At 37.8% G+C, this 25,036-nt stretch overlaps 1 protein-coding gene across 3 annotated transcripts in view; it reads left to right on the top strand.

Annotated features, from left to right (window-relative positions):
• Nucleotides 1–25,036, top strand: part of DLC1 (DLC1 Rho GTPase activating protein) — a 151,754-nt gene that overhangs the window by 78,633 nt on the left and 48,085 nt on the right. Inside the window, exon 1 of one of the 3 annotated variants that reach the window (XM_063458045.1) lies at nucleotides 17,173–17,233. The exons of the other annotated variants lie outside the window; for them this stretch is intronic. Within the exon in view, the coding sequence (XP_063314115.1) occupies nucleotides 17,182–17,233 (52 nt within the window). The 5' untranslated portion in view covers nucleotides 17,173–17,181. Of the gene's footprint in view, nucleotides 1–17,172; nucleotides 17,234–25,036 lie in introns of those variants that run through there. 3 annotated transcript variants of the gene reach the window in all.

Raw genomic sequence — 25,036 nt, 5'->3', positions numbered from 1 at the left:
TTTCCACCATCTGACTGTGGGATCGCTGAAAACACACTCAGGACACCACACTGAACTGCAGATGCCATTTTTATTTTTTATGGGTGTAAATCTTGATACAGAGAGCCCCTGGCCTACCATGCAGTTGTCCATGGGTGGCAGCATACTGCAACTGGGAACTAACAGAGCAAAGCTATTATTCACCTGTTGGAAGACCTCCTGTTGAACCTGCTAGTGATGAGTTGGGGTGTAAATTGCTGCTAAGAAAGGTCAGGATATTAGCCAGAGTTTATCCTCTTCCCCACACACTAAAGCAATGACGCCAACGCACTCTGAAGCTTATACAACCTCACAAGATGAGGCGATATTAGACAGGGCTAAGGCAAAGTTCCAGAAACGTCAAGACTGACGAACAAACACACATGGAATGTTACCAGAATCACACCCTTTACACCTGGAAGTGAACGGGACTTAGTAACATAACTGTATTTACTTTCCTTGCATAAGGAATAATTTATGTTTAGTTTCACCATAGGTTTAATTTTATTTCTTTCATTTCTCAAGTTGCTATTTCTGCCACCGTGCCACAGTGATAATGTTGGAGGAAAGTGCTGCCAAATTTAGGCTATTTATGGCTTATAAGCATATATGCTTAAGTCATTGGAAACGTTCATTCTCTTCCACCCGCTGTTACCCTATGGGCTAGGAGTTCATTTATTTCAGCCAGAAGCTTCATCTTCATTGTATGTCTGTTAATTCTTGCATGTAGGATCACTTTACTTCACTTGTTAAGTCATTGCTGTTATATCTTTTAAAAATGGGTGTATAATCGCTACAGTTCTTGGTTTCATGTACCTAACATTTTTGATATCTTACATGTCGTATCGCTTGATTTGTCTTGTATCACCCACAAAAACTTTAAATGAATAAATTTAAAAAGTAAACCTTACAAATATTGTTCTTAATGGCATGATCAGAGTGCATTGGATAGGGTGTAATTTTTTGGCATGATTTTTTATACATATTAAGGTGCTTTTTACAGCTTAAATCTTAAATTTTTCATAAAAAAGAAAAAAAATTAATCTTTTTAACGTGTTATTTTCTTATATAAGATTATTCATTGACCCAGACAAAGCTTTGTATCCATTCCAGTTAGTGTTCTCGAATCTCCTGATGAATTAGATGAAAATAGCTGTTATATTATATAAGGCTTTAGTGTTCCAGGGAAATTTTTGCTGATTTCATGGAACCGCAAAGCATAACCACATCTCAATACACAGGTTCAAACACCCTTTTAAATAAATGTACAATAAATCTTAAATAGATATTTGAAATACCAGCTTGAAGGTGGGGAGCCATTATGAGAAACAAAGTTTATTATGTTTTCAGTAGGTGGATAGTCAAATAAAATAATCACAAAGTTAAGAAATATGTGGAAAATATGCTGTAACGCCGGTAAACGTTGAATATGGTTTTCTTTACCCCATTCAAAAGGAGAACAGGTTCTCCCTTAAGCTACATCTGCACCGCTGCCAATCATCACAAAGAAAAACATTTAATTCTGTTACTCAAAGCCCCACATCACCTTTTAAATATTTCTGACGTATGTACAGTTAATCTTCGTCTCTGGAAGAAACGTTGCTAAGCATACCTGTGAGATTAGTCAAATCCACTGTATTTTATAGTTTTTTTAGGAATCTGGACTGCAATTCTGTGTTGCTTTTCTGGTTTATGAATGGAGGAAAAAGACACATTAACCTCAAAAAATGGTTTAGCAGTACTTCATCTCCAGTTCTTGTCTAGCGCAGACTGGCTAGACTGGGTAATTCTCTGTCTAAAGTCTAGCTGAAAAAAAATAACTGGGTTATTCACGAAAGGAAAGTTCCAGGTAAATTCAAAGTGTATTTAAAATTTAAGGCCAAACTGAAATCATAGCTGGCCAAGAAAATGATTCCCGTTTAACTATTTAGATCTTAAACTTAAAATACACTTTGAATTCTCATTTTAATAATTATCACTGTAGTATTTTTATAACCTATATATCTCATCCAATGATGTAGTAGTAACTGGCAAACAAAATAAAGTAAATAAACGACTGGAACAGTCAAAGGATACTACTCAAACTGTTTTTTTATATGTTTAATCAGTTTGGGGAAGCGACACGTGTTTTGCTTTTTGTTTGTTTATTTATTTATTTATTTGTTTCACTATCTGTACATATGATTGTTCACTAAACCTCAAATTGTAGCAAATTGAAACCTGACTTTTTGTGATAAAATAATTCTTCAACACCGTTGTAGTCACAGCTTGCATATGTTTGCCTCCGATTTGTTACTGTTTTTGTTTTTTTATTTGCTACAATTTTGAGTTTAGAGTGTAAACAATGTGAAATAAGTGCTACTCCATCTACTGCATAAGGCTAATACACCTCATAGTTTCTTGTTAATTTTGTGCAATGTGTGTGTATGTGGATCTGCTACAAACAGAATTGTACATAGTGTGTTCACTTTTTGCATCAAATGAAGGGCCAGTTCTGCTTGACAATGCTACCTGCTTGTTTGAAAATGTGGAAAACTTTGGGAATGCATTCACTTTAAATTGACTGTATAAGTACATGAAAACTGACGTGATTTCTATTTTCCCAAAAACATATGTCTTACATTGAAAAAAAGGGACAATTTCAAGGTTTGGATTTGGTGGGGGTTTTTTTAATTTTTTTTTTTCCTGGGAAGCACGTGTATCAGTTTTCTCACTTTTCTGCCTTTCGGTCATTTATTTCGCTCAATTAACATGCATTTTCTATTACATGTCATTCTTGTTCTTAGAAGTGACACACATTGGAAAGTTGTAATGTGAGATATGAATTCACAAATTCCTCTTCTTTCATCTTCATTGTGTTGCTGTGTTTTTGGATATCATTATCAATAAAAGCATTACTCCAGGGCTAGAGCTGTATTCAGTAAAAGTTACCTGTAAAATATAATCCCAGAAAAATTTGTCAACTTCTATAATAGCTAGTTAACCAACTCACAAACAGACAACAGTAATGACAGGATTTCCGTGGGAATAAAACCAAACATTTAAAATGCTTAGATTGAATTTCAACACTAATGATAATTTTAGATGTTTTTAAATACATCATTTTTATCTTAATTTCTACCCCCTCCACTCCCTTTGTTATGTGGGAAAGGACATTCCCAATCTCAGGGTAATTTCCCTGATTATTTCCCTGGTGTCCTGCAACCAGAGACACCAGTGAACTGTTCCTGAGCAGCACAGTATAAGTGAATATTTAGGCACTAGTACCATACGTAGAGCGTCTCTGCTGCCCCGACCCTTAAGGGGCAGGCCTGCCTTTTTTCTGGGTGGACTTGCCCATTATAGGCATCACCATTGGTGATGTCCCCAACCTCCTGAATGCACCCCTCTCAATGTTGGGATATATAAAACTTGTTCTAGTGGCAATAGTGCTATGCTTTTTACCAAACTGATTTGGAGTAGTTTGACAAAAATTGGTGGTTAGTTCCTGCCCCACTTGATTCGTGATTTTGATGATTAAGTCTAATTTAGAGGTGGCAGTGACAATAATTATACAGCACTGTATGTGTTTTACAGAGATGGAATTCTTTCATAACAAAGTCCTAGAGGTGATAATGCACAGCCTACAGACTAAAATCTAATATTATAAGTCGTAGTGAATCTTGTAAAGTAATTTATTGGGTTTTTTTTATGTGTGGATTACTTTGAGCTTAAAGCTGCATTGTGACCCCTCCTCCCCCCTGAAAAATGAGTATTTCGTAAAGACAAAATCTTTTATAATTTTGACTGAAAATTCAACCCAGTCAAGAGATATACTGAGACAAAGTAGTTACTACTCGGTTTATTTCCTTCGCCTGACACTTCTAGATACTGTTTGGAGCTACCGCCGTCTAGAAGTGTCAACCCCCACGGTGGCAGTATTTTGGCTTTGTCTATGGAGGATCCTGTGGTTTTGCGGCATTCTCCATTGACCTTAATGCTGTGTTCTTGCGCATGCGTGAGAGTACAGTAGTGGCGTCTCCTGTCACTAAAGCGGCAGGAGCTGAAGAGAGCCTGCTGCAAGAAGATGGCCGTGTCCAAAAGGGACAGATTCATGTAACTAGAATTCACCTTTGCCTGCTGCTACCATCATACTACCAGCAGCAATGTCACTGTCGGGGGTCTTTGCATACTCAATTTTACCATATTACCTACAAGTCATATCTCTTCTGTACAATAACTGCACAAGTTGCAGCTTACAGTTAGATACAAGATCCTTCCTTTGGGTATTTGAATGCATCTGTTGTCCTTTATTCTCCAATATCACCTCTAGTCACAGCTCAGACTTTCAGACAATGCCAACATGTGTACTTCAGGTTTAATCCACTGCCTTGGGCAAAATTTGGTACACCTGTGGTGTTACCCTATAAAACAGCTGAACATAATCCAATCAACTTCACCCTCTCTTTGTTTGGCAGTCTACCGTCTTTAAGGGTAATTGTAGCTTTTACACAGGGTACTGTCCCGGCACTAACATGTACAGCAAGATATGAAGAAGGTTCTCACTGGTTTTAGAGGGATACTATAGGCATCAAAACAACTTTAACTTAATTAAACAGTTTGGTTATATAGATCAAGCCCCTTTAGTCTCATTGCTAAATTTTCTGCCATTTTGGATTTAAATCTGTTTGTTTCTGTGTATGCAGCCATAGTCACACCTTCCCTGGATGTGAAATGAAAGCGTTTCCATTTTTAATTAGATGTTAAAAGCAAAAATATGATCTAGGAGTGTGGTATAGCACTATACCAAAAGGCAAAATAGTTTAACCTAGGGCAGCTATTGTGTATAAGCTGTTGTAGCCCCACAGCAAGCAAAATTTAGCAATCCAAAGTATGCATCCACAAAGCGCAGCTTAGTTATAAGGGGGCCCACTAGGGCAGCCCAAGATTATTCAAAGAGCATTCAAAGTACAGACTTTTCGGGACCCTGTCCCTTTATCAATGATAAATGATACCTGTCATTGATAAAGGGGTAGGGATCCCAAAACGACTGTACTTTGAATGCTCTTTGAATAAACTTGGGCTGCACTAGTGGGCCCCTTTATAACTAAGTTGTGCTTTGTGGATGAATAGTTTGGATTGCTATATCATATGATGTTAACTTGCTTTAGAAGTTTTTATTTCCTGCTCTGTAAATTGAACTAATCACACGCAGAAGGCTCCTGCAGGGTCTAGTAAGTTATTAACAGAGCAGGAGATAAGAAGTTCTAAATTAAACAGAATGTACAATAGAGGAAGTTTTAATACCATATCTCTCTTTACATGAAGTGTTTACGAAGGCTGTACAAGTCACCGGAATGGCCGGGAATTGAGCAGTGAGACTGTAGGAGTATGATCTATACACCAAAACTGCTTAATTAAACTAATATTGTTTTCATCTTTAGTGTCCCTTTAACTGAACAATGCAGAATGTAATTGTAGTCCCAATATTTATTTTGACACTGATCGTCTAAAAGACATGATAGGCATTATAATATTGATGTAAATATTGGAATTACAGTCTCTTGTATCTGAGTCTGAAAAGACCCCAGTCAGGTAATACAATAGGTTTGACAATATAGCAATGCAATATGAAAATACATATAGTTTGGTTCTTTAAAAACATTTATTTTTGTTTTTTCGCTCCTTTGAAACAGCAGACAAGCAAATTTAAAAGTACTGGAATTAGACCAGTTAAAAATTAACAGCAATCACAATTTACCTGGTTAGATGTCTTTCTCTTGACATGTTTTGTGCTCTTCAAGTAGTACTTTATCAATGGTGAAATGGATATGTTTCACAGCAGTTGTCTCAAAAAATGTGAAAAAGTACTCAATGGAACAAGAATATCACATTCTACCAGTGATGATATATATTTTTTTCCATTAACAGTTGAAGCTGCCTTTTTTAAATGAACAATAGGTAAATACATGTGCCATACAGCTGTCTATTGTCATGAAAGCCAATTGCAGCTGTACCAGACTGTGGGGCTTACATTCATTTTTATTAGTAAATATTGGACATACTCTATTGTAATTATTTAGCTGTATGTTTACTATAGCCTCAGATTTTCGCTCTGACAAACGTGTTGTAAGCTATGTGGGTGAAATAGCAGAATATACAGTTACGTCTGGAAATATATGGACACTGACACAAGGTTTGTTATTTTGGCTGTTTACCAAAATAAATTCAAGTAATATTTAAAATTGAGGGTATACCCATCCAAATTTGAGGAAGTGTTTAGGAACAGTTTCTTTAGTATGTAGCCCTATGTTTTGCAAGAGACCAAAAGTAATTAGACAATTGACTCAAATGCTGTTTTATGGAGAGGTGTGGGGTATGCTTTATTTCTTCATCAATTAAGCAGGTAAATATTCTGGAGTTAATCCCAGGTGTGGCATTCGCATTAGGAAGATGTTGTTGTGACCCCAAAACATGTGTTCAAAGTAGTTCTCAATGCAAGTAAAACAAGCCATTCTAAGGCTGCAAAAAAACAAAAATCCATTAGAGAGATAGTAGGAACATTAGGAGTGTCCAAATTAACACTTTGGTACATTCTGGGGGAAAAAATGCATTGGTGAGCTCTGCAACACAAAAAATACCTGGACAACCACGGAAAACAACAGTGGTGGATGATCGTAGGATCCTTTCTATGTTAATGAAAAAACCCTTCACAACATCCAGCCAAGTGAAAAACATTCTCCAGGAGGTTGATGTATCATTACTAAAGTCTACCATGAAGAGAAGACTACACAAGAGCAAATACAGAGGGTTCACCACAAGGTGCAAACCATACATAAGCCTCAAGAATAGAAAGGCCAGATTAGTCTTTGCCAAAAAACATCTAAAAAAGCTAGCCCAGTTCTGGAGCAGATCAACCTGTACCAGAATGATGGGAAGAAAAAAGTACAGAGAAGGCTTAGAACAGCTCATGATCTGAAGTAAAACACGGTGGAGGCAGTGTGATGGCATGGGCATTCGTGGCTTCCAATGACATAAGCAGCCAGATTAATTCTGAATTGTATAGGAATAAATTGTCTGCTCAGATTCAGCCAAATTCAGTGAAGTTGATTGGGTGGCACTTCACTTTACAGATGGCCATTGCAAAATATTCCACTTCTTTGCCATAAAAACCTCCTGGGTTACTTTCAGTATGTTTTGGGTCATTGTCCGAGTCATTCACTTGGTCTCAACCCGATAAAGCATGAATTCTTACTTGCTGAAGACAAAACTTAACGCAGAAAGACCCATGAACAAACAACAACTGAAAAGAGCTGCAATAAAGGCCAATAATGTCCTTGTGTTCCAGACTTCAAGCAGTCATTGCCTGCAAAGGATTATCAACAAAGTATTAAAAATGAACCTTGTATTTATGATTGTGTTAATTTGTCCAAATACATTTGAGCCCTTGAAACAGTGGACTGTGTATGAAAATGGTGGCAATTCCTAAACGCTTCATACGATATTTTTGTTCAACCCTTTTGAATTAAAGCTGAAAGTCTGCACTTCAATTGCATCTCAGTTGTTTCATTTCAAATCCACTGTGGTGGCGTAGAAAGCCCAATTTATGAAAATTGTGTCAGTGTCCAAATATATTTGGACCTGACTAACTAATAACAACAATTTCAACGTTTTGTATACTTACGAAAAGTGTCTCTGAACTGTCCTTAATGTATACTTTGCACAGTAACCATTTTTAAAGGACTTGTGTTCAGATAAGAGCATTCTCAGTGCCTAGTGTATGAATAAAAGTACAAATGGTGTAATAATGTGTATAACAGTGTATTCACGAATAGGTGTGATAAACACGAATGTAGAAGGGTACAGGATGTCAGAACTCATGTACACTTACTCTAAAACTTTCTTTCCGTATCCAATCACTTGATGTGTATTAGAATTGTCATGTGTTCGTTTTTACAAAGCATATACATTGAAATGACTCTTCCTTATGTAAAATGTAGAGGTGACAAGAACCACATCCAGGTAGGGATACGAATAATTATAATAATATATACATATGTTTTCCTGAATTTTGCAACGATCTTCTTCCAGACTGTTTCTTTGGCAGCAGGCAAATGTTTGTGCATCTGCAACTTAAAAATGTTGATATCTGTATCCCACCGTGCCGTGGGTGCTGCTGTAGCACTATCCAACCGTACTATATTTTCCAGCAGACCACACATTTTCCTCTGGCATTAAGTTTTAAAAAATATATAATTATCAATTCCGTAGGTATATAAAACTAGGCAAAATTGTCATTACCAGCGTTGTTAACCTATAAAACAACTGAACATAACTCAATCGACTTTACCCTCTCTATGTTTGGCAATCTTTTGGGGGGCTTTCGCAACCATTTAAAATCTTAAAACCTTATTATTTTTATACTTTGTAAGTCAGATCACGTGCCATGTAAATAACCTTTTTTTTTTTTTTTTTTTCCAACTGATGAGTTTAAAGGATTGTGACCTCTGGGCTGGATTGAATTGTAATATTCAACATGCTGTCTGTTAATTAGCCATTCACGACTGATGATCATTGATATTGGCTATACAAAAGGGTAGCTACTGGAACTGCAAGCAAATAGGAATAAAGGTCAACTCAGTCATTCTGCTAAATATAACTTTGATGTAAAGAAGTTGGCTAAGGAGTTAGGGGATTTACGTATTTAACATTCAGGGACAATGTTCGCTAAGCCTAGGGGTTTAGCCACAGCACACATGCATTCAACAATCTGCACAACACAAATGCCCAATTAGCTGAAAATGTTGACATCAGTCAAATCTTGACTATGCAGCTGAACTGGACATGAACTTCCAGGTTCAACTGGGCTATCTTTGAGTTCTCATTTTGTCCTGTTACCTGCTTATTCTTTGCAGTTATTATTCAATCTGCCACTCACTTTATTAGTTTTTTTTTTGTTTGTTTTTTTTAAATAAACATCCATAGCTCATTGCTACACAGCACAAGTTCTACTTACTATATTCTCAAAATAAGAAGAAATGCATTTGCCAGCTCTCGTTCTTACTTTACGATGAGACCTTTTTTGGAAACTCCATACACATTCTTGAAAATTGTAAGCATTTGCAATCAGGTCCTTAACTTGTCTTCAGCATCACACATTGGTTGCACTGTTTGCGATGGAGTGCTTCACTAAGAAACAATAATGGACATTAATATGGTCCGTAAAAAAAAAAGTTAAAGTTTCTGGATCATGGTGCTTTTGGGGGATTTGTTTTCATTGTAATGCTTGTTTTTGATGTTTTGATGTTGTTACCCATGCTGGCTCACTCTCCCTGCTACAGGTGGGTGTATGTTTGTTCCCACAAGCAGAATTCGTTTTGACGTTCTAATGAACCATTTTCAGACCCAAACATTCCTTCTTTTTGAAGATTTTGATCGCACAGCCACACATTAAATATTCACTCTTCACCTGGCTTTGAATGGAGACCTCACTAAACCTTTCAAAGTCCTTAAATTAATGTTGGAAAGTGTTCCATGGAAAGAAAGGTCTTTACCTTTCCCCCTACTCATTTACAGTAGCTATTTTTTGACTGTGCTGTCAATGCTGCCTCGTACATATCAAGAAACAGATCTTGAGAACACAAGGCTATTTATAATGGACTCCATGCGAGTTAAGCCACCATGTCATCTAATAAAAGGATTTCTAATAAAACTTGGCATTTTTTCAGGGATCTCCCCCCTACCCAAACTCAAAGAGGCATAGCACAGTGTACATTGGATTGAACTTGAAAAGTACAAATTAAGTCTAACCCTTTGAGTGCTGGAGGTGTTCTCACAATGCACTCTAAGGGATCAATATCCATCCAACTATTTCTTGTTTGTCTGGTTACAAAGGTCTGAAAAGTGCTTTAGTTGCTAGGTACAAGTAGAGTACATGTGTTAATAGAATTATCATGTGTTCACTAAAAGACTTAACAGCTAATATTTCAATAATTGATCTTGGAAAACGTTATAAGTTATGTAAAGTTACTTGTAAGTTATAAATATGCGTTCGGCTTGTTTGTGAATATTTTGTGATATATTCAGTGTTAAACATTTAATGCTTTATGTTTAGCATTCTGTTAGTTTATGTTGGCAAACTGCCAACTCATTGTTAAAATGCTCTGGAAAGGAAGAATTTAGCTGCATTTTTTATCTTTTTCTTTTTCGCAACAATGCTATTCTATTTTAATTGTTCCTGTTATGTAAGTGAAGGATTGACACGCTCCAAACCATTAATTATTACATGCTATTAAATTGTGAATGTCAGTGACTTGCTGCCAATAAAGGAAGGGTGAGGTGAAGGGGTTCTTTTTTTTGGGGGGGGATAAATGAACAGAGACGAAAGGACCTCAAAGGAAGATACAAGACACTGTGCCTTTTGTTTTTAGTTCCAAGATGGAAATAACTGTCTCCAGTTCAGATGATAAGCTCTCCTTTTGATCTCTTTTTCTTATAATTAGTCATAGACACTAGGCCATTTCATGCAGCTGTTCCATTTCAAGGTTCAGACTGTAGCAACCAATGCAAATAACCTGGATTTCACCTTTAATGCTTGCTGACCTCTAGTTTTTATGTAGATTTTTATTATTGTTTGTTTTGCTTTTTATTTAGAAGGTTGTGACTAACGTCAGTAACAGTGATTGTAGAAAATATTTAAAGAAAAACTCCAACCTGCATTGGCCACTCCTGGCACTCTCTCTGAATAAATTGTCAAGCATTTCAAGAATTGTTTAGTCTGCCTGGGCACCCGTAGCTGCACTGTCTTCTTCTGGATTTGCCTGAGAGAGTCTTCCTGTTATCTACTGAACAAAGCAGGATCGTGCAGAGCTTTCATTGGCTGAGAGCGTCAGCTGAGGGCTCTTACCAAATGGGCGCAGCACTGTATAGGGACATGTTTAGCTCTGGGGTGAAACCAGATGTGGTGTGATTGCCCGGGGGGAACCAGCAGGGCTATATAGTGAGGTTCGAATTGTCAGTGAATTGCAATTTTTAAGATAAAATAACGGAGCTGGAAGCAAAATTAAATGAAAAACAAAAATCCACTATGGATGTTCTGGCGTAAAATTCAAAATTCTGCTGAATTCAATTGGAATTCCAGAGAATTCTCACTTCAGTGAATAGCACTGAGAGTCCTGGAAAACTAGGTGAAGTGCTGTGTCTTAACAGATCAACATGTCATGCTTTGATTGCAATTTATGAGAATCTTTATTTGTTGCGACGCTGCATGGTACACATACCCAGAGGTAATGCCAAGGAGGGACAGACAGAATGGTACTATTCAGTATTACAGTCTGCCATCAACCTTTCTAATATAAAATTTTTTGTAGATTCACATAATACACCTAGCTCTAGTATTTGAGGACCTTCAGAGCTATACAAAGTAGTGCTGGTGGAGACGCCCAGATCTTTAGGGGATAATATAAATTGGAGTAATGACAAGATTTTAGCCATATTGAACCTTCAAAGAGAAATGCATAATGTGTGCATAAAGTAAGAGGGGGGAAACATGTAAGCCAGAATTGCTTACTTCCTTAAACAGTCACTCTAAGCACCATAACAATCAATGGTTATGATGCAGAGGATAGCCTGGTCCTTGCCTCTCTGCTTGGTGGGACTTATAACTTCAGTGAGTTGTAAAAATGTCACCTGGATAAGTGAAATCAATGGCAGAATGTTGTTTAATTTTTTGCCATCTTTGTCAAGATGTGTTGGTGGCATGATCAGGTCTCTGTGTCTCCCTGCCCCGTGTGCACATGCTAAAAACATGTCTATGGCGCTCTAGAGGGGCCCAAGTCTCAGCTCGAGCCCAAGTCACAAAATGGTAAACCCAAGCTATGAAGCTACAGAAGCTCCTATTTGCTTATTCGTCAGTTTCACTCATTACAGTGGATGAGTGAAGTGCAGCTAACAAACCAAACTGAATATCTCATAAACATGGGGTTTAATTTATGAGCAAGGAATGAACACTGGAGACCAAAATCAGAGACTTGCTGATTGATGGAGCCACTCCGAGAGGAGTCTTCCTGCTGCAGTACTTTTTGCAATCGTTTTATAATGCATTTCCTATATATATCTATATTGTCACGATTCTGGGAACCAAACACGCTAACACACACACAGAAAAGGTACAGTACCGGACCTTAGAGTGGCCGGGCTAAGCACAGAAAGAATAGTCAGGAAACGAGCCGAGTAAGGGGAACCAGAAGACAGAATAACGAGAGACAAGCCGAGGTCAAAGGGTAGGAGAAAGTCGCAAAGTCGGATACACAAGCCAGAGAGTACGTAACCAGAGTGAAACACAAGTACAGTAGTAATACTAGCAAGCAAAGACCACAACAGGGCAGAGAGAGACAGGAAAGGTAAGTATTTAAACCCATAGATTAATTCTGATTGGATAATTTCCAATCAGAATTAACAATCACACGTGGGAGATATCTATACCTCCCACTGTGATTGAGGCACTGTGCCTTTAACGCCGGGTCAGGTGGCTGACCCCGGCGTTTACAAAACTGGGCGGTCTCCCAGCGTGCAGCGTCATGCATGCTGCCGCTGGAGGACGGAGAGGAAGACGTGGGTGGCATCCGAGGCTGGGAGGATGCCGCACGCCGAGCGTACGCCGGGAAGGGGACCGCGGACGGCTGGAGGGTGAGTGCCGCTAGCGGACTGCAGCCTCCCATCGCAGCCGCCCGCGGGATCCTGACATATATATATCTATATAGATATATATATGTATATTGCATTAAACTATTTGGGTCTCTTCCAACAAATTGTGTCCCTTTAATTTATTGGAGTACTATAAATGTGTGCTGGCATATTTAAACGGGACATCTAGTATCTAGCTTCCCAAGGAGAACCTTCTATGCATTACATAAAGAGTAACACAAATTACGGTTTGATTGACATTTGTAATGGTTCTGTAGAACAGAAGTGTACGTGTGACACATGATCGTGTGCAAGTGTATATTGTTGTGTAATGACGATTTTGCATAGTTTGTTTCCGTATCAATTTAAAGAAAGCTCGTAGCTCTGTTACATCTTAGCTTCCAATGACGTTTTTAAAACAGAGAGCAAGCAGCACAGAGAGAAACATTTTATCCACCCTTCCTGCATTTGTGTCTGCAATCAAAAAGGTTTTGTACTCTCAAGGAAAGAGGAGAATCTTGATTGTGCTATGCCTCTGTTCGGGGCCCAAGCAGAGCCTTTGTCTAGACAGAAATTAGACCTAGTACATTGTGAGATATTATCCTTTTGTGACTGTACTATTGAGAAACTGCTCCTTACAAGTGGATTAATGTAAGAGTGCCATGTGAATTCACTCTGAGTGTGTTCTGTTGAATAACTACAAACTAACTTATTTAAAAAAAAAAAACTGATACTGCTGCCTTCAATGTTTACCTTTAATCACACTAGACACTGATATATTAAAAGACCACGACCACTCTAGCACTAGTTTTGGTAGGCAGTATAAATTTTGATGTTACAAAATTCTCAAAGAAATCCACCTGTCAGCTTGCCTTATATTCTATAACTTATACAGAGTTACATGCTGATGGGTTGGTAGACCAATCTAGCACATACTGCGTATGCTAAAATTTTACACAGATTAAAGTTAAACTGGGACTGATCTACTTTATGAACACAAATTCAAATCAACCACTAAAAGTGATAGTATAGTCACTCAGACCAATTCATCTTAATGAAGTGGTATGGGTGCAGTGTCCCTGTCCTTTAAACCCTGCAGTTTTTTTGGATATTGCAATGTTTACATTACAGGGTTAAGCCTACCTCTACTGGCTGTCAGTAAAAACATGGGGTGCAGGAGCCTACATAGGAAAGCATTGATCCAATGTGGGTAGTAGGAGAGAAAAGAATACGAGAGCATGGATTCCCAGAAACGAATATGAAATCATGGGTAGTCCATCTAGTCTATGTAAAGCCATCACAATGTGAAAACTCTGGCAGGTGTTAAAATAACTGATATTGAAAACTGGTGCAATAAAATAAATAAATCCTAAGACATAAAATATAGTTAACAAATTGATGAGGTTCTCTGTTATCACCATACAAACACATGTAGATCCATAATTGGCCCCCTTAAAAAAATGTACACAGTCCCAAACTCCCTCAATTCTGGCAAACACCTGTGAGAACTATTATAGCCCCTACTGTCATAAGCACCATCATTCGCTATGAATATTGTACTTTAAAGGATCGCTATAGTGTCAGGAAAACAAAGCGGTTTTCCTGACACTATAGTGCCCTGAGGGTGCCCCCATCCTCAGGGCCCCCCTCCCGTGGCGCTGAAGGGTTAAAACCCCTTTCAGCAGCTTACCTTATTCCAGCGATTCCCGGCGCTGGTGACCTTTCCTCCCCTGCCGACATCAGCGGAGCAGAATGCACATACAGGGCGTGTGCTGCGTCCTCATTCAAAGTGTCCATGGGAAAGCATTTCTCAATGCTTTTCTATGGACGCGCTGCGCGATGGAGGCATAATATGCCTCCAGCGTCGCAGATGTGCCTCTAGTGGCTGTCCAGAAGACAGCCACTAGAGGCTGGCTTAACCCCAAATTTAAACAAAGCAGTTTCTCTGAAACTGCTATGTTTGCATCTGAAGGGTTAAAAACTGAAGTGGTCTGGGTGACTATAGTGTCCCTTTAAGTCATGAGAGATACTGACATGATTGACCAGTTTCTCTATGATTCACAATACTATACATATTACATAATCACACCAAAACCCTATTGTAAGAACATTACCATAATAATAACATAATAATAACATGATAAATACTATAATTAACCTCACGTTATAATGTAACTTTAGTAGCAAGTGTTCAAACAGAATGCAAAAGTAATGCACACAATAGGGTGGATGAAAATGCAAATTGCAATTAACTAAAACAATTTACAAACGTCTATTCACTTTCCTTCCTTACAGGAACAAATATGCCAGCACCAGCGAGACCTCCACCTTCACAGTCAAAACTCCCACTGACTGTGTGTAACATAACCATATCCACTGCTGCTTCTCTTACTACTAAAACCACTGCCATTCCTACACCAAAGGAAACATTCCAGTCTAAACAGCTGAGATTCGGGCTTGTTGGAGTCATAAGAACCATTTAAAGATGTTCGGAGTTGGGAGGTTTAAATGATAGTAGGAGGCAGATAGTAGTACAGGCATGTCCAACCCGTGGCCCAGAACCGAAGCAATGCGGCCCACCAGCCTCGGTACTATCCACAAGTTGATTCAGGGGCCTGGTCAGACACTGCAGCTCTAAAATAGCGTGACCGGGCCCCTGCTTTGTATGATGCCACAGTGCCTAGAGGAAGTGATTACAAGTCACTTCCTCCTAGCGTACGAAGAAGCTGCGCGGGGGAGACAAGCAAGGAGCAAACACTCCTATCAGACTAAGCCAGTCGCCACAGGACCCCCAGGGAATCCACCCTCCTGCACCAAAAAGGCAGGGGGTGGATAAAATATGTATTGTAAATTATGATCTCTTTGTGTAGATTTGAGTATGTGTTACCAGTGTGTGTTATTAGTATGTGTCTTATTAGTGTGTGTGTCACATCAGTGTGTGTGACATCAGTGTGTGTGTGACATCAGTGTGTGTGTTACCAGTGTGTGTGTGACATCAGTGTGTGTGTTACCAGTGTGTGTGACATCAGAGTGTGTGTGACATCATTGTGTGTGTTACCAGTGTGTGTGTGTGTGTTACATCAGTGTGTCATTAGTGTGTGTGTGACATCAGTTTGTGTATTACCAGTGTGTGTTACATCAGTGTGTGTGTTACATCAGTGTGTCATTAGTGTGTGTGTGTGACATCAGTTTGTGTATTACCAGTGTGTGTTACATTAGTGTGTGTGTTACATCAGTGTGTGTTATCAGTGTGCCGGGAGGCACTTTATTTTATATAAAAAGTTTTCTACACTCAATGTGGCCCAGGGAAGCCAAAAGATTTGAACACCCATGGTATAGAACATATACCAGAAAATGTAACAATTCTCCCTTTGGAACTCTAACTACTGGTTGCTCATTGCCACATACAATCGCATTTTCTATTGTTTTCTGTGATGTTCTTTTCCTATGGTTGGAGTAACATTTTTAATTGCATTGTCAGATTGATCTCCCCTCCCTCCCTGCCATCCTCACCCGATATAATGCAATGCGAAATCTGCAAAAACCTCTTATGTAATTGGTCAATCTAGAAATTCTTATTTCACTTACAGGAAATGCAACTACAAAACTGCAGGTCTTGTTCAAGATTTATCTATAGATGAGTATACAAACAAGAATAAATATAGAATATATTAACTTATAATGATAGCATTTTCATTTTTATGCACTATATGTTCTGTGATAATATCATGTATTTCCATATGCTATTGATGAAGGCACTCTGGATCGAAATATCCTTCTGCTTTTATTAATTATTTGTGATGAAATGTGTGCTGAGCATATGCCAAGTTTATTTCAATTCACAGATTTTTGTTTCAGTTACTTGGAGCAATAAAAATAAGGTCCTATTAACACTAAGCCTCCCAAGGTTGTATGGATCTAGAATCATTTGTCGTTGCCTTAAATAAAACAAAACACTTAATGGCCAGGTAGCCTAGCCACTGTCTGATATACTGCTGGGACTGTCTCACTGACCAAAAAGAACAAATGGCAAATGGCGATGATTTCCTAGTTATTGTTACATTATCAGATATGTTAGTTGTCATCTTAGTTACATATGTCACATAGTTGATCGCTTTGAAGATCAAGACCACAGTATTTATCAAATGGACACGTTATTTTTTATAAAACTGAAAATAACAAAAATCTGCATCTTTTCCCTCTAGAAAAGTAAGGCACCAATTTCACCTAGTACAAAATAGTGGAAATGCCAAAAAAACTAAAAACTAAAGGGGAGTGGGATAATTAATGATTAATGTATGCTGAAGATTATTTTGTTATTTTAGCCTTGTAGTTCAGAAAAGCTGACAAACACATTAACTAAAAAAAAAAACCACAGCTGAACTTTCACCCAAGCTGATGAAATCCAGAATTACACAAAAAATGTTCTATGAAGTTTTAGGAGAAAAAAAAAATAAATAAAAGCAAAATTTAAGCAGTTACATTGCTCAGTTGAACAGAATGGAAAAAGCTGTGAAGACAAGCAAAATGAACCGTAATGCCTTCCTTACAGGTACATGAAAATGCTGAAATGAAATGTTGGAAGTTTTTTTTTTTTTTAACACAGACAGATTTAATGTTCTTTATAAAGGCGTCTATTCAGAGCTTCTATGAACTATATTAGACTCCGAATGGCTAGTGATGTCTCATGTCGTAGATACAATCTGGCTTCTATACCATCACTGAATATTCAGCTTGTGTAGAATCTTATTATTTAGAACATTCTAATGCTGGATTGGGGTAATAAAGTCTTAGTTGTGATAATGATATGAAGAGTTACTGGTCCTTAAGATGTTAACTAGTATATTGAATTGACACTGCAGATTTTTAGGTGAACAAAATAAAATTAACTAAATTTTGAAAATGGTCCCAATTATTACATTTGTTTTTTCTGGTTGTCAAAGAGCATCTGATATTGGCAAATATTGTAGCAGCAACATCCCAAAATGTGCTGTTTTTTTTTTTTTTTTATTCTTTATTTTTGCACTGACAGTCAATACAGCATCTCAACCTTTTCATGGTGTGCACATGTCATTTCACAGTACAAGCATGCATTCAATACAGAAAGGATACATGGTAAAGGCATACATTAGTTCATACAATGTGTGAGTGCTACTTTGTCTTCCGTCAGAGTTTTTTGTTTTTGTTTGTAACATAACTCTATTGTGCAGAGTGTTCGTTCGGGGAGGTACCTGCCAACTGGAAACATGTGCGGCTAGTGGTTGTTGTCTCCAAAATGTGCTGTTTTAATAGCAAACTACACCCAATTTTGGGGAAAATATCCCCCTTGTCTAATTTTCCAGTGGGATTATTCCTTCTTTATCTAGTAGTGAAGAGTTCATCATCTCTTGCCATCATAATAAGTTAACCAACCCACAACCCTCTGCAACTATGCAAATGAGCACCACTTTGTGTCGCATCCTATTCACCCTTCTGCTTTTTTGATTGGTGTATGTTTATAACAACATTTTCATGTGCTGCTTAATTTGACTTTCATTCTTCATACATTTCACATCCATGATATTTACATTTATAAAATATTTCATGGATAACTATATTTTTTTAGCCGTAGTGAGTGATATTTACTTCCAAATTTATTTTCACAAAATAAGTAAATGTGCACCCCGGACAGCAACACAGATTAAGAGCATTTAATAGGTTTTGACCCCATATACATCTGTTTCTCTCCCTATTTAAATACATGAAGTTTTGCTTTAAAAAATGTTTTTCAGCCCGCAACTGTCCTCTTACTGTCTGTCTAAAACTGCCTTTTAACTGGCTTCAGAAGACAAAAGGGAAAAGGGCAAATAATAAGAGGGCAGTGTTTGGCTGTAGGGCAGTAGACATGGATCTCATTGGATGAACTGTGTCTATACACTATAGTTAAGGCCAGTCAGGAAGACATTAGAAAGATAAGCAGTTGGGAATATATATATATATAAAAACTTTTTGCAAAACTATATAGATTTAAACATGGAACACTCTATAACAGGTCAGCTAATGCAGGTGCACCAAGTGTTTGCAAGTCTATGCCAGGGCAGCCACTCTGCTACCATATTGCATTCTCCCTCCTGGTGTGCGTACAACTAGTCTAGGTTGTGTCAGAAGGTCATCAGTGACCTACATATTCTAAGCTCCACCTGCGTTCAGACACTGGCTATACTTTTAATATGCCAGAAGGCAGCTTAGAAAAATGGTTGACAGACAGACAGTCAACGTCCTCCTCCTCATGTTGCTGCTCTCTCCCAGTTGGGTGTATGTAACAGTTGTCCATACCTCTTTTGGAACTAGCCTGCTGTTTCTGCTATCTCACACCAACAACTGCTGCTTCTACACCATTACATTTAACTGCCTTGCTGTAATGTACAGATCCATCCGTATGTGTCCTTAAATGACCCTAAAGATTCATGTGATATGTTGCTGTGCAATAATGTTAGTTCGTGGATACAATTAAAAAAGAAAGACATGGCTACATATCACGAGGTCTAAATATGTAACTGCATACATAGCACTGCCCCCACAGGCATGTACAGTAGGTGCTAGGCATGGTGGGTGCATCACTTCATCTGCCTCTCTTCTTACCCTGATGCACCCATCACGATGGTTCCCCACTATCCTCCTAGTTTTTAATAATGCATTGGACAGTTCCTAACCCAATTTAAGTAGTTTCTGCAATCTCCTTAGATATTTTCTCAAGCAGACTAACATCTTTTCCATGACCAGGGGATGTGTCTTTAGACACAATATAAACATGAATACTGCACTCTGCATTAATTATGGTAAAAAAAAAATTCCTAAATGACATGGTTGTTTAAGAAATGAGAAGCTACTCATTGCATCAGTTGGGGTTAAATAACTTGTTGCCAGCTGAAAGATAATCACCCATGCAGTAACTATCCAATAGGAGGCTCTTACCTATTTGCTTAGTTAAATCCAGGTGGCAACTTTTTTTGGCCAGGCAGTGTATATATATATATATATATATATATATATATATACACACATAACAAAACAGTTGTGGTGAGCTCTCAAGGACAGGGAATCTTGTGAAAATTGATGGCAAGATGAATGTAGCATGTTATCAGAAAAAATAAGGAGTAGTAGTGGTGTTGGACCAACCAACGCCAGAGTCCCAAAGATAGGTTACAGGAGGTATAAGGGGCTTAACCCCACAAAAATCCAAAGTTACAAACTGAAAGAATGGGATGAAAAAAACACTCACTTTATGTGAATGGGATTCAATCACATTCCAAAGATACCTCCTAAAATAAACGTAACAAAAATATATGGTAATAACCTTTATTAATAGCTTAAAATGTAGAGAACCTACCCAAAGTAAATATACCAAAAATGATAGTGATAACGTGAGGGCAAAAAGTCTTAATAAAAACCTGGGGAAATGCTCCTAAGTCTCCTACAAACAATAATATATACAAATTGTAGAGTCCATTAGGGTGAATAATATGTAACCTCAGAGAGGTCAAGGTAAGGCCATAGAGACCTACAATTTGTGGACAAATATAAATGAGGGAAGGAGCAAGTGTTTGAACTGATCCACATAGAACTAGTGGAGTAAATCATATAGCGCTAGTAACGGCAGAATCCGTTAGTAATATTGCTGAGATCGTAGGTGCCCGGCAGTAGATAAAATGCCAATGTGATAATAGAACTTGACTGTAGTTACTATTAAGGGTGCCCCAAAGGAGTACTAAAGTAGCTCATATTTAGAGAACATAGCCACAGAGGAACGCGGACGTGTGCTTGTTATATGTAGCCGTCCCTGCTGTTGAACCTCTCTAGAAGTAGTTTATCCCGCTTAGCAATATAGAGTAGAGGGAAATTCCAGTAGTAATGTATCTCAAAAATCTGAGGTACATATAGGATAGGAACAACAGCGGTAACTAAGTTACAAAAATGCAGTCAAAAGAAGCCCCCTCCAAACTCTGTAATTGGAGAGGAAAGGAGACAATACCCTAGGACACCCTGGGCTAACTGTCTAGCCCGCAAATAGGCCAAGTCTACTAACTGCTACTTCAAGGCAGCCTTACAAAATCCCTATAAACTTATATCAGCGCATAGTAGAAGAAAATAAGGCATCAGTCATTTTTGGAATATTTGGATAGGTTCTCTACATTTTTAGCTATTAATAAAGGTTATTACCATATATTTTTGTTACGTTTATTTTAGGAGGTATCTTTGGAATGTGATTGAATCCCATTCACTTAAAGTGAGTGTTTTTTTCATCCCATTCTTTCAGTATGTTATCAGAAAATACTGGCAGGAAATTTGCATTCTCCTGCACGAAGGCTGCGCATGGGACGCATTTGGACTTTCCAGCACGGCAATGACAATAAGTACAAAGCCAAGTTTACCCTCCAGTGGTTATAGCAGAAAAAGGATAAGGTTCTGGTGTGGCCATCACAGTCTCCTGACCTTAATATCATCAAGCCACTCTGGGGAGATCTGAAATGTGCGGTTCATGCAAGACGACCACAGACTTTGCATGACCTGGAGACATTTTGCCAAGACAAATGGGAAGCTATACCACCTGCAAGAATAGGGGTCTCACAAACAACTATTACAAAATACCATAATCTGTATTTGATGCTAAAGGGGGCACTACGCAGTTTTAAGAACTATGGGTATGCAGATTTTTTTAACAGGGGTCAGTTAATTTTTTTCTTTGTTGCCGTGTTTTGTTTTATGATTGTGCCGTCCTGTCATAACCTACAGTTGAATATGAATCCCATAGTTGAATATGAATCTGCTTACTAATGTTTTCTTTACAAGTGATATAGATATTCTATATTACTTGTTATGTCTTTGTTTGGTTGTATCCAGTATGTTTTTGTGTGTTTGCTCTTATGGTATATGTGTATTCTTTGTGAAAAAATTAAATAAAGAATTTATACAAAATAATTTTTTTTAGCAAAAACTGTGTATATATATAGAGAGAGAGAGCAGCATCTAATAGACCACACACATTGGAACTGTATAGCTTAATGAGGCCACAGCAACACTGAAAATAAATATATATGCCATTGTACAGCGCTGCGTAATTTGCTAGAGCTATATAAATAATAAAATTATATATACATTTCTACATGTATATTTATGTCTTATTTTTACATATGTGTGTGATTTTATTAATTATATAAAAACACCATAAAACCTGTATGGGGAGGGAGAGGGGCAACTGTATTCGTGAGACATCGCTAAACACCAATATTATTATTATTTGTATTTGTATAGCGCCAGCTTATTCCGCAACGCTTTACAATAAAAGGGAGATTTACAAAATGAGACAATAACAAATGAGTGTTTTAGGTCATTGGTGACGGGGGGTGGCATTTTTCTACGTGTGGGACATTACTGCATACAACTATGTGTGTTTCATTGCAGTTAAAGCTAACTGTATTCACATTCACAGTTAAAATGCCATGCAGAACTTGAAAAATAACAATGTCTTAATTTGGCAGACTTTTTTTATTTTATTCATATTGTATTCCATATATAAATATTTGACGTGGAATGAAAACAATATTTCTTCTGAACAAAATTATATATATTAAGTGTGGGTAAATTCAATATGAAACAGGTGAATTGCGGTTGTACAGACACATAGTCAAAGTTCAGCTTTTGTTTTGGTTTAATTTTGGTAAGTACAATTGCCTTCGTCCTTAAGGGGCTAAAAAAAAGAAATCTAAACATTATTATTATTATTATTGTTATTATCATTTATATAGTGCCAACTTATTCCACAGTCCTTTACAGTTTTATAAAGGAGGAAGTGTCACAATAAATAAGACAAAAACAAAATGTTACAGGAACAATCGGTTGATTAGGGCGCTGTTCAAACAAGCTTACAGTCTAGAAGATAAACATATTTCTTTTGCTCTTATATAAGGATGTGGGCCAGATAATGCATTAGAAGTTTACAAAATAAAGTATGCGTGGACAATTGGGTACAGCATATTTTTAAAAATATATATTTTTAATGGCCAAATAAACAAAGCATTGCATTACTTAGGGATGCATTCTCTTCTTACAACCTAGTGGACAAAGCAGCTTGGGGGGAGAAAACACCAGTTGACCTTCTCACACAGCTTGTAAATTCCCATCAGCTGGACAGAGTTTAGAACTCTAAGGAAACGTTTGCCACTCGTAACCCACTATTGACGTGAGAGACCAGGGCTCACATGTGATTAAAATAATCATTGTCTGACCCACGGGGTAAAAGCAATAAGCAGATTTGTTTTTTTTTTCTTTCCAAACAATGCATCATATATAACAGTTCTTTTTTCCCTAAATATTATTAAAAAAGAATTAAAGCAGAATTATTTTAGCACTTTTAAGCCTTCCGAACCAAGCGCACACTGAGGACAAATAAATAAACATGAGTTATTTAATTAGCAGCATCTAATAGACCACACACATTGGAACTGTACAGCTTAATGAGGCCACAGCAACACTCTGAAAAACACTTAGAATTCAAATGTTACACTGTTTCATTTATTCAGAGTCAACAAATACTCTGAGGAATTGTCCCTTTTGTTATCTCACATCAGTGTTAAAACAATAGTGTGAATTTCACCAACCGTCTTTGTTAACCTTCAGCAGGACACACACTGTTAGTCCAATTCAGGAAGCATGATCAGTATTTACTGTACAATAAGAATTATATGTGGACTATATGTGCATCTGTGTAGACAGAAAAAAAATCCCTTTTCCCATTTTAATACAGTATAGGCAGAGGCATTTGAACAACTCAGATCATGTCCATTATGGCCAATAACTTTTCCACCTTGATTCATTTAAGTTGGATTTGCTACAGGTCTGTTTAAATGCCATGCAGAAGAACAAAAATGACGTTGCATACACAAGAAATGTGCTATGCTGTGTAAACATATAAAATAAATAAATTGCATTGGAATAACCTTTTGAAAGTGCTTTCCATTTTCCTGGGTTTATATCACCTATGACATATTTGTGATTATTGAAAGACTTTGTCTGAAACACCAGAACACGACTTTCTCTTGAACTCCAGTAGAGCTACAAAGATTGCTCGTTAAATGTTAATTCTGGGCAAACAAGTAATGTATATATTGGTTTTACTTTAAATATAGAGAAAAAAATTCACGGTGAAATTGGTTTGTGTGTAATGATAAAAATCTATATTTATACAATAGATTATATCCCAATTAAACCTTTTGATCCTTCCCTGACCTTTACATTTAACTTTGCTGTTTATTCAAAGACTTAGTGGAGACAGAGTCGCTCATCTACACAAGGTCCTAATCTGTCTGGGTGATTTAATTACATTCTTGTTTTCGTTTTTCGGCGAGAAATTTATTTCTAATTTACTTTGGAATGATGTTGTTTAAACTTTTGTCATATGAAGTTTTTGTCTTTTTATTATTTCACATCAATTTCTCCAGCTTAGCTTATGGAAGAGACTAATATATTTTCAGAAGTGCCTGACGTAGCCCCCCAAAAAAATATTTTATGTAAAAGAGTCAAATAGATGCCCTTAAACATATGTGGGCTAGTTGAGATTGATGAGAGTAGTTATATCTTAACATCTGGTATAACAATAGAAATTGCAGGTGGTGTGTTACCAGGTCCCATGGTGGTCTATCGCTGATGAGGCAAAAAGGGGTCATTATTGTTGTAGGTATCAAATGGAGTTTCATTTATCTCAAACTCACATGCATCATGCACCATCACTGTCCAACTATTCACTTATCTTTACTATTCACAATCTTTACATCAACTTTCTTTCAGTTTGGAGTAACACATTTGTACATGTTTTGTTTGTGTGATCAGTGGTAGATCCACGGAAGAGCTTCGGGCAAATGTTCCCCCACAGACGTCAGTAGAAATTATGTCTGAATGGGAGCAGCCGTTAACTGAGGGGTCACCCCCTCTCTGTCAACAAATGTCTACCATTTTATTTATTTCTCAAGCAGGAATCTGTGCATCATTGTCATTATCATGGCAGACAGGGCCGTCTTTAACGCGGGGCAAACGGGGCAGCTGCCCCGGGCCCAGTTACTCCTGGGGGGCCCAAAGCAGCTGCCCCGTGGCCCCCGCCGCCCATAGCCTGCATAAGAAAAATTCCCTCCCTACCCATGGGCCCGCGGTGCTTGTATTGCGGCTGCACCGGGGCACATACTCTAAGGGTGCTCACCGGGTGGCCAATACACTTAGGGCCACCCGGTGAGCACTTTTCAGCACGGGCCCGGTCGGATGCTGTGGCCGTTTAACAGCACGACCGGGCCTCCTGCTTTACGGCAGCCTGGGAGGAAGTGACGTC

The sequence above is a fragment of the Pelobates fuscus genome, chromosome 6 (genome assembly GCF_036172605.1).
Source record: "Pelobates fuscus isolate aPelFus1 chromosome 6, aPelFus1.pri, whole genome shotgun sequence".
In the NCBI taxonomy this organism is placed as follows: Eukaryota; Metazoa; Chordata; class Amphibia; order Anura; family Pelobatidae; genus Pelobates; species Pelobates fuscus.
The sequence above is the reverse complement of the archived record's forward strand: the minus strand, read 5'-3'. Positions and strand labels throughout refer to the sequence as shown.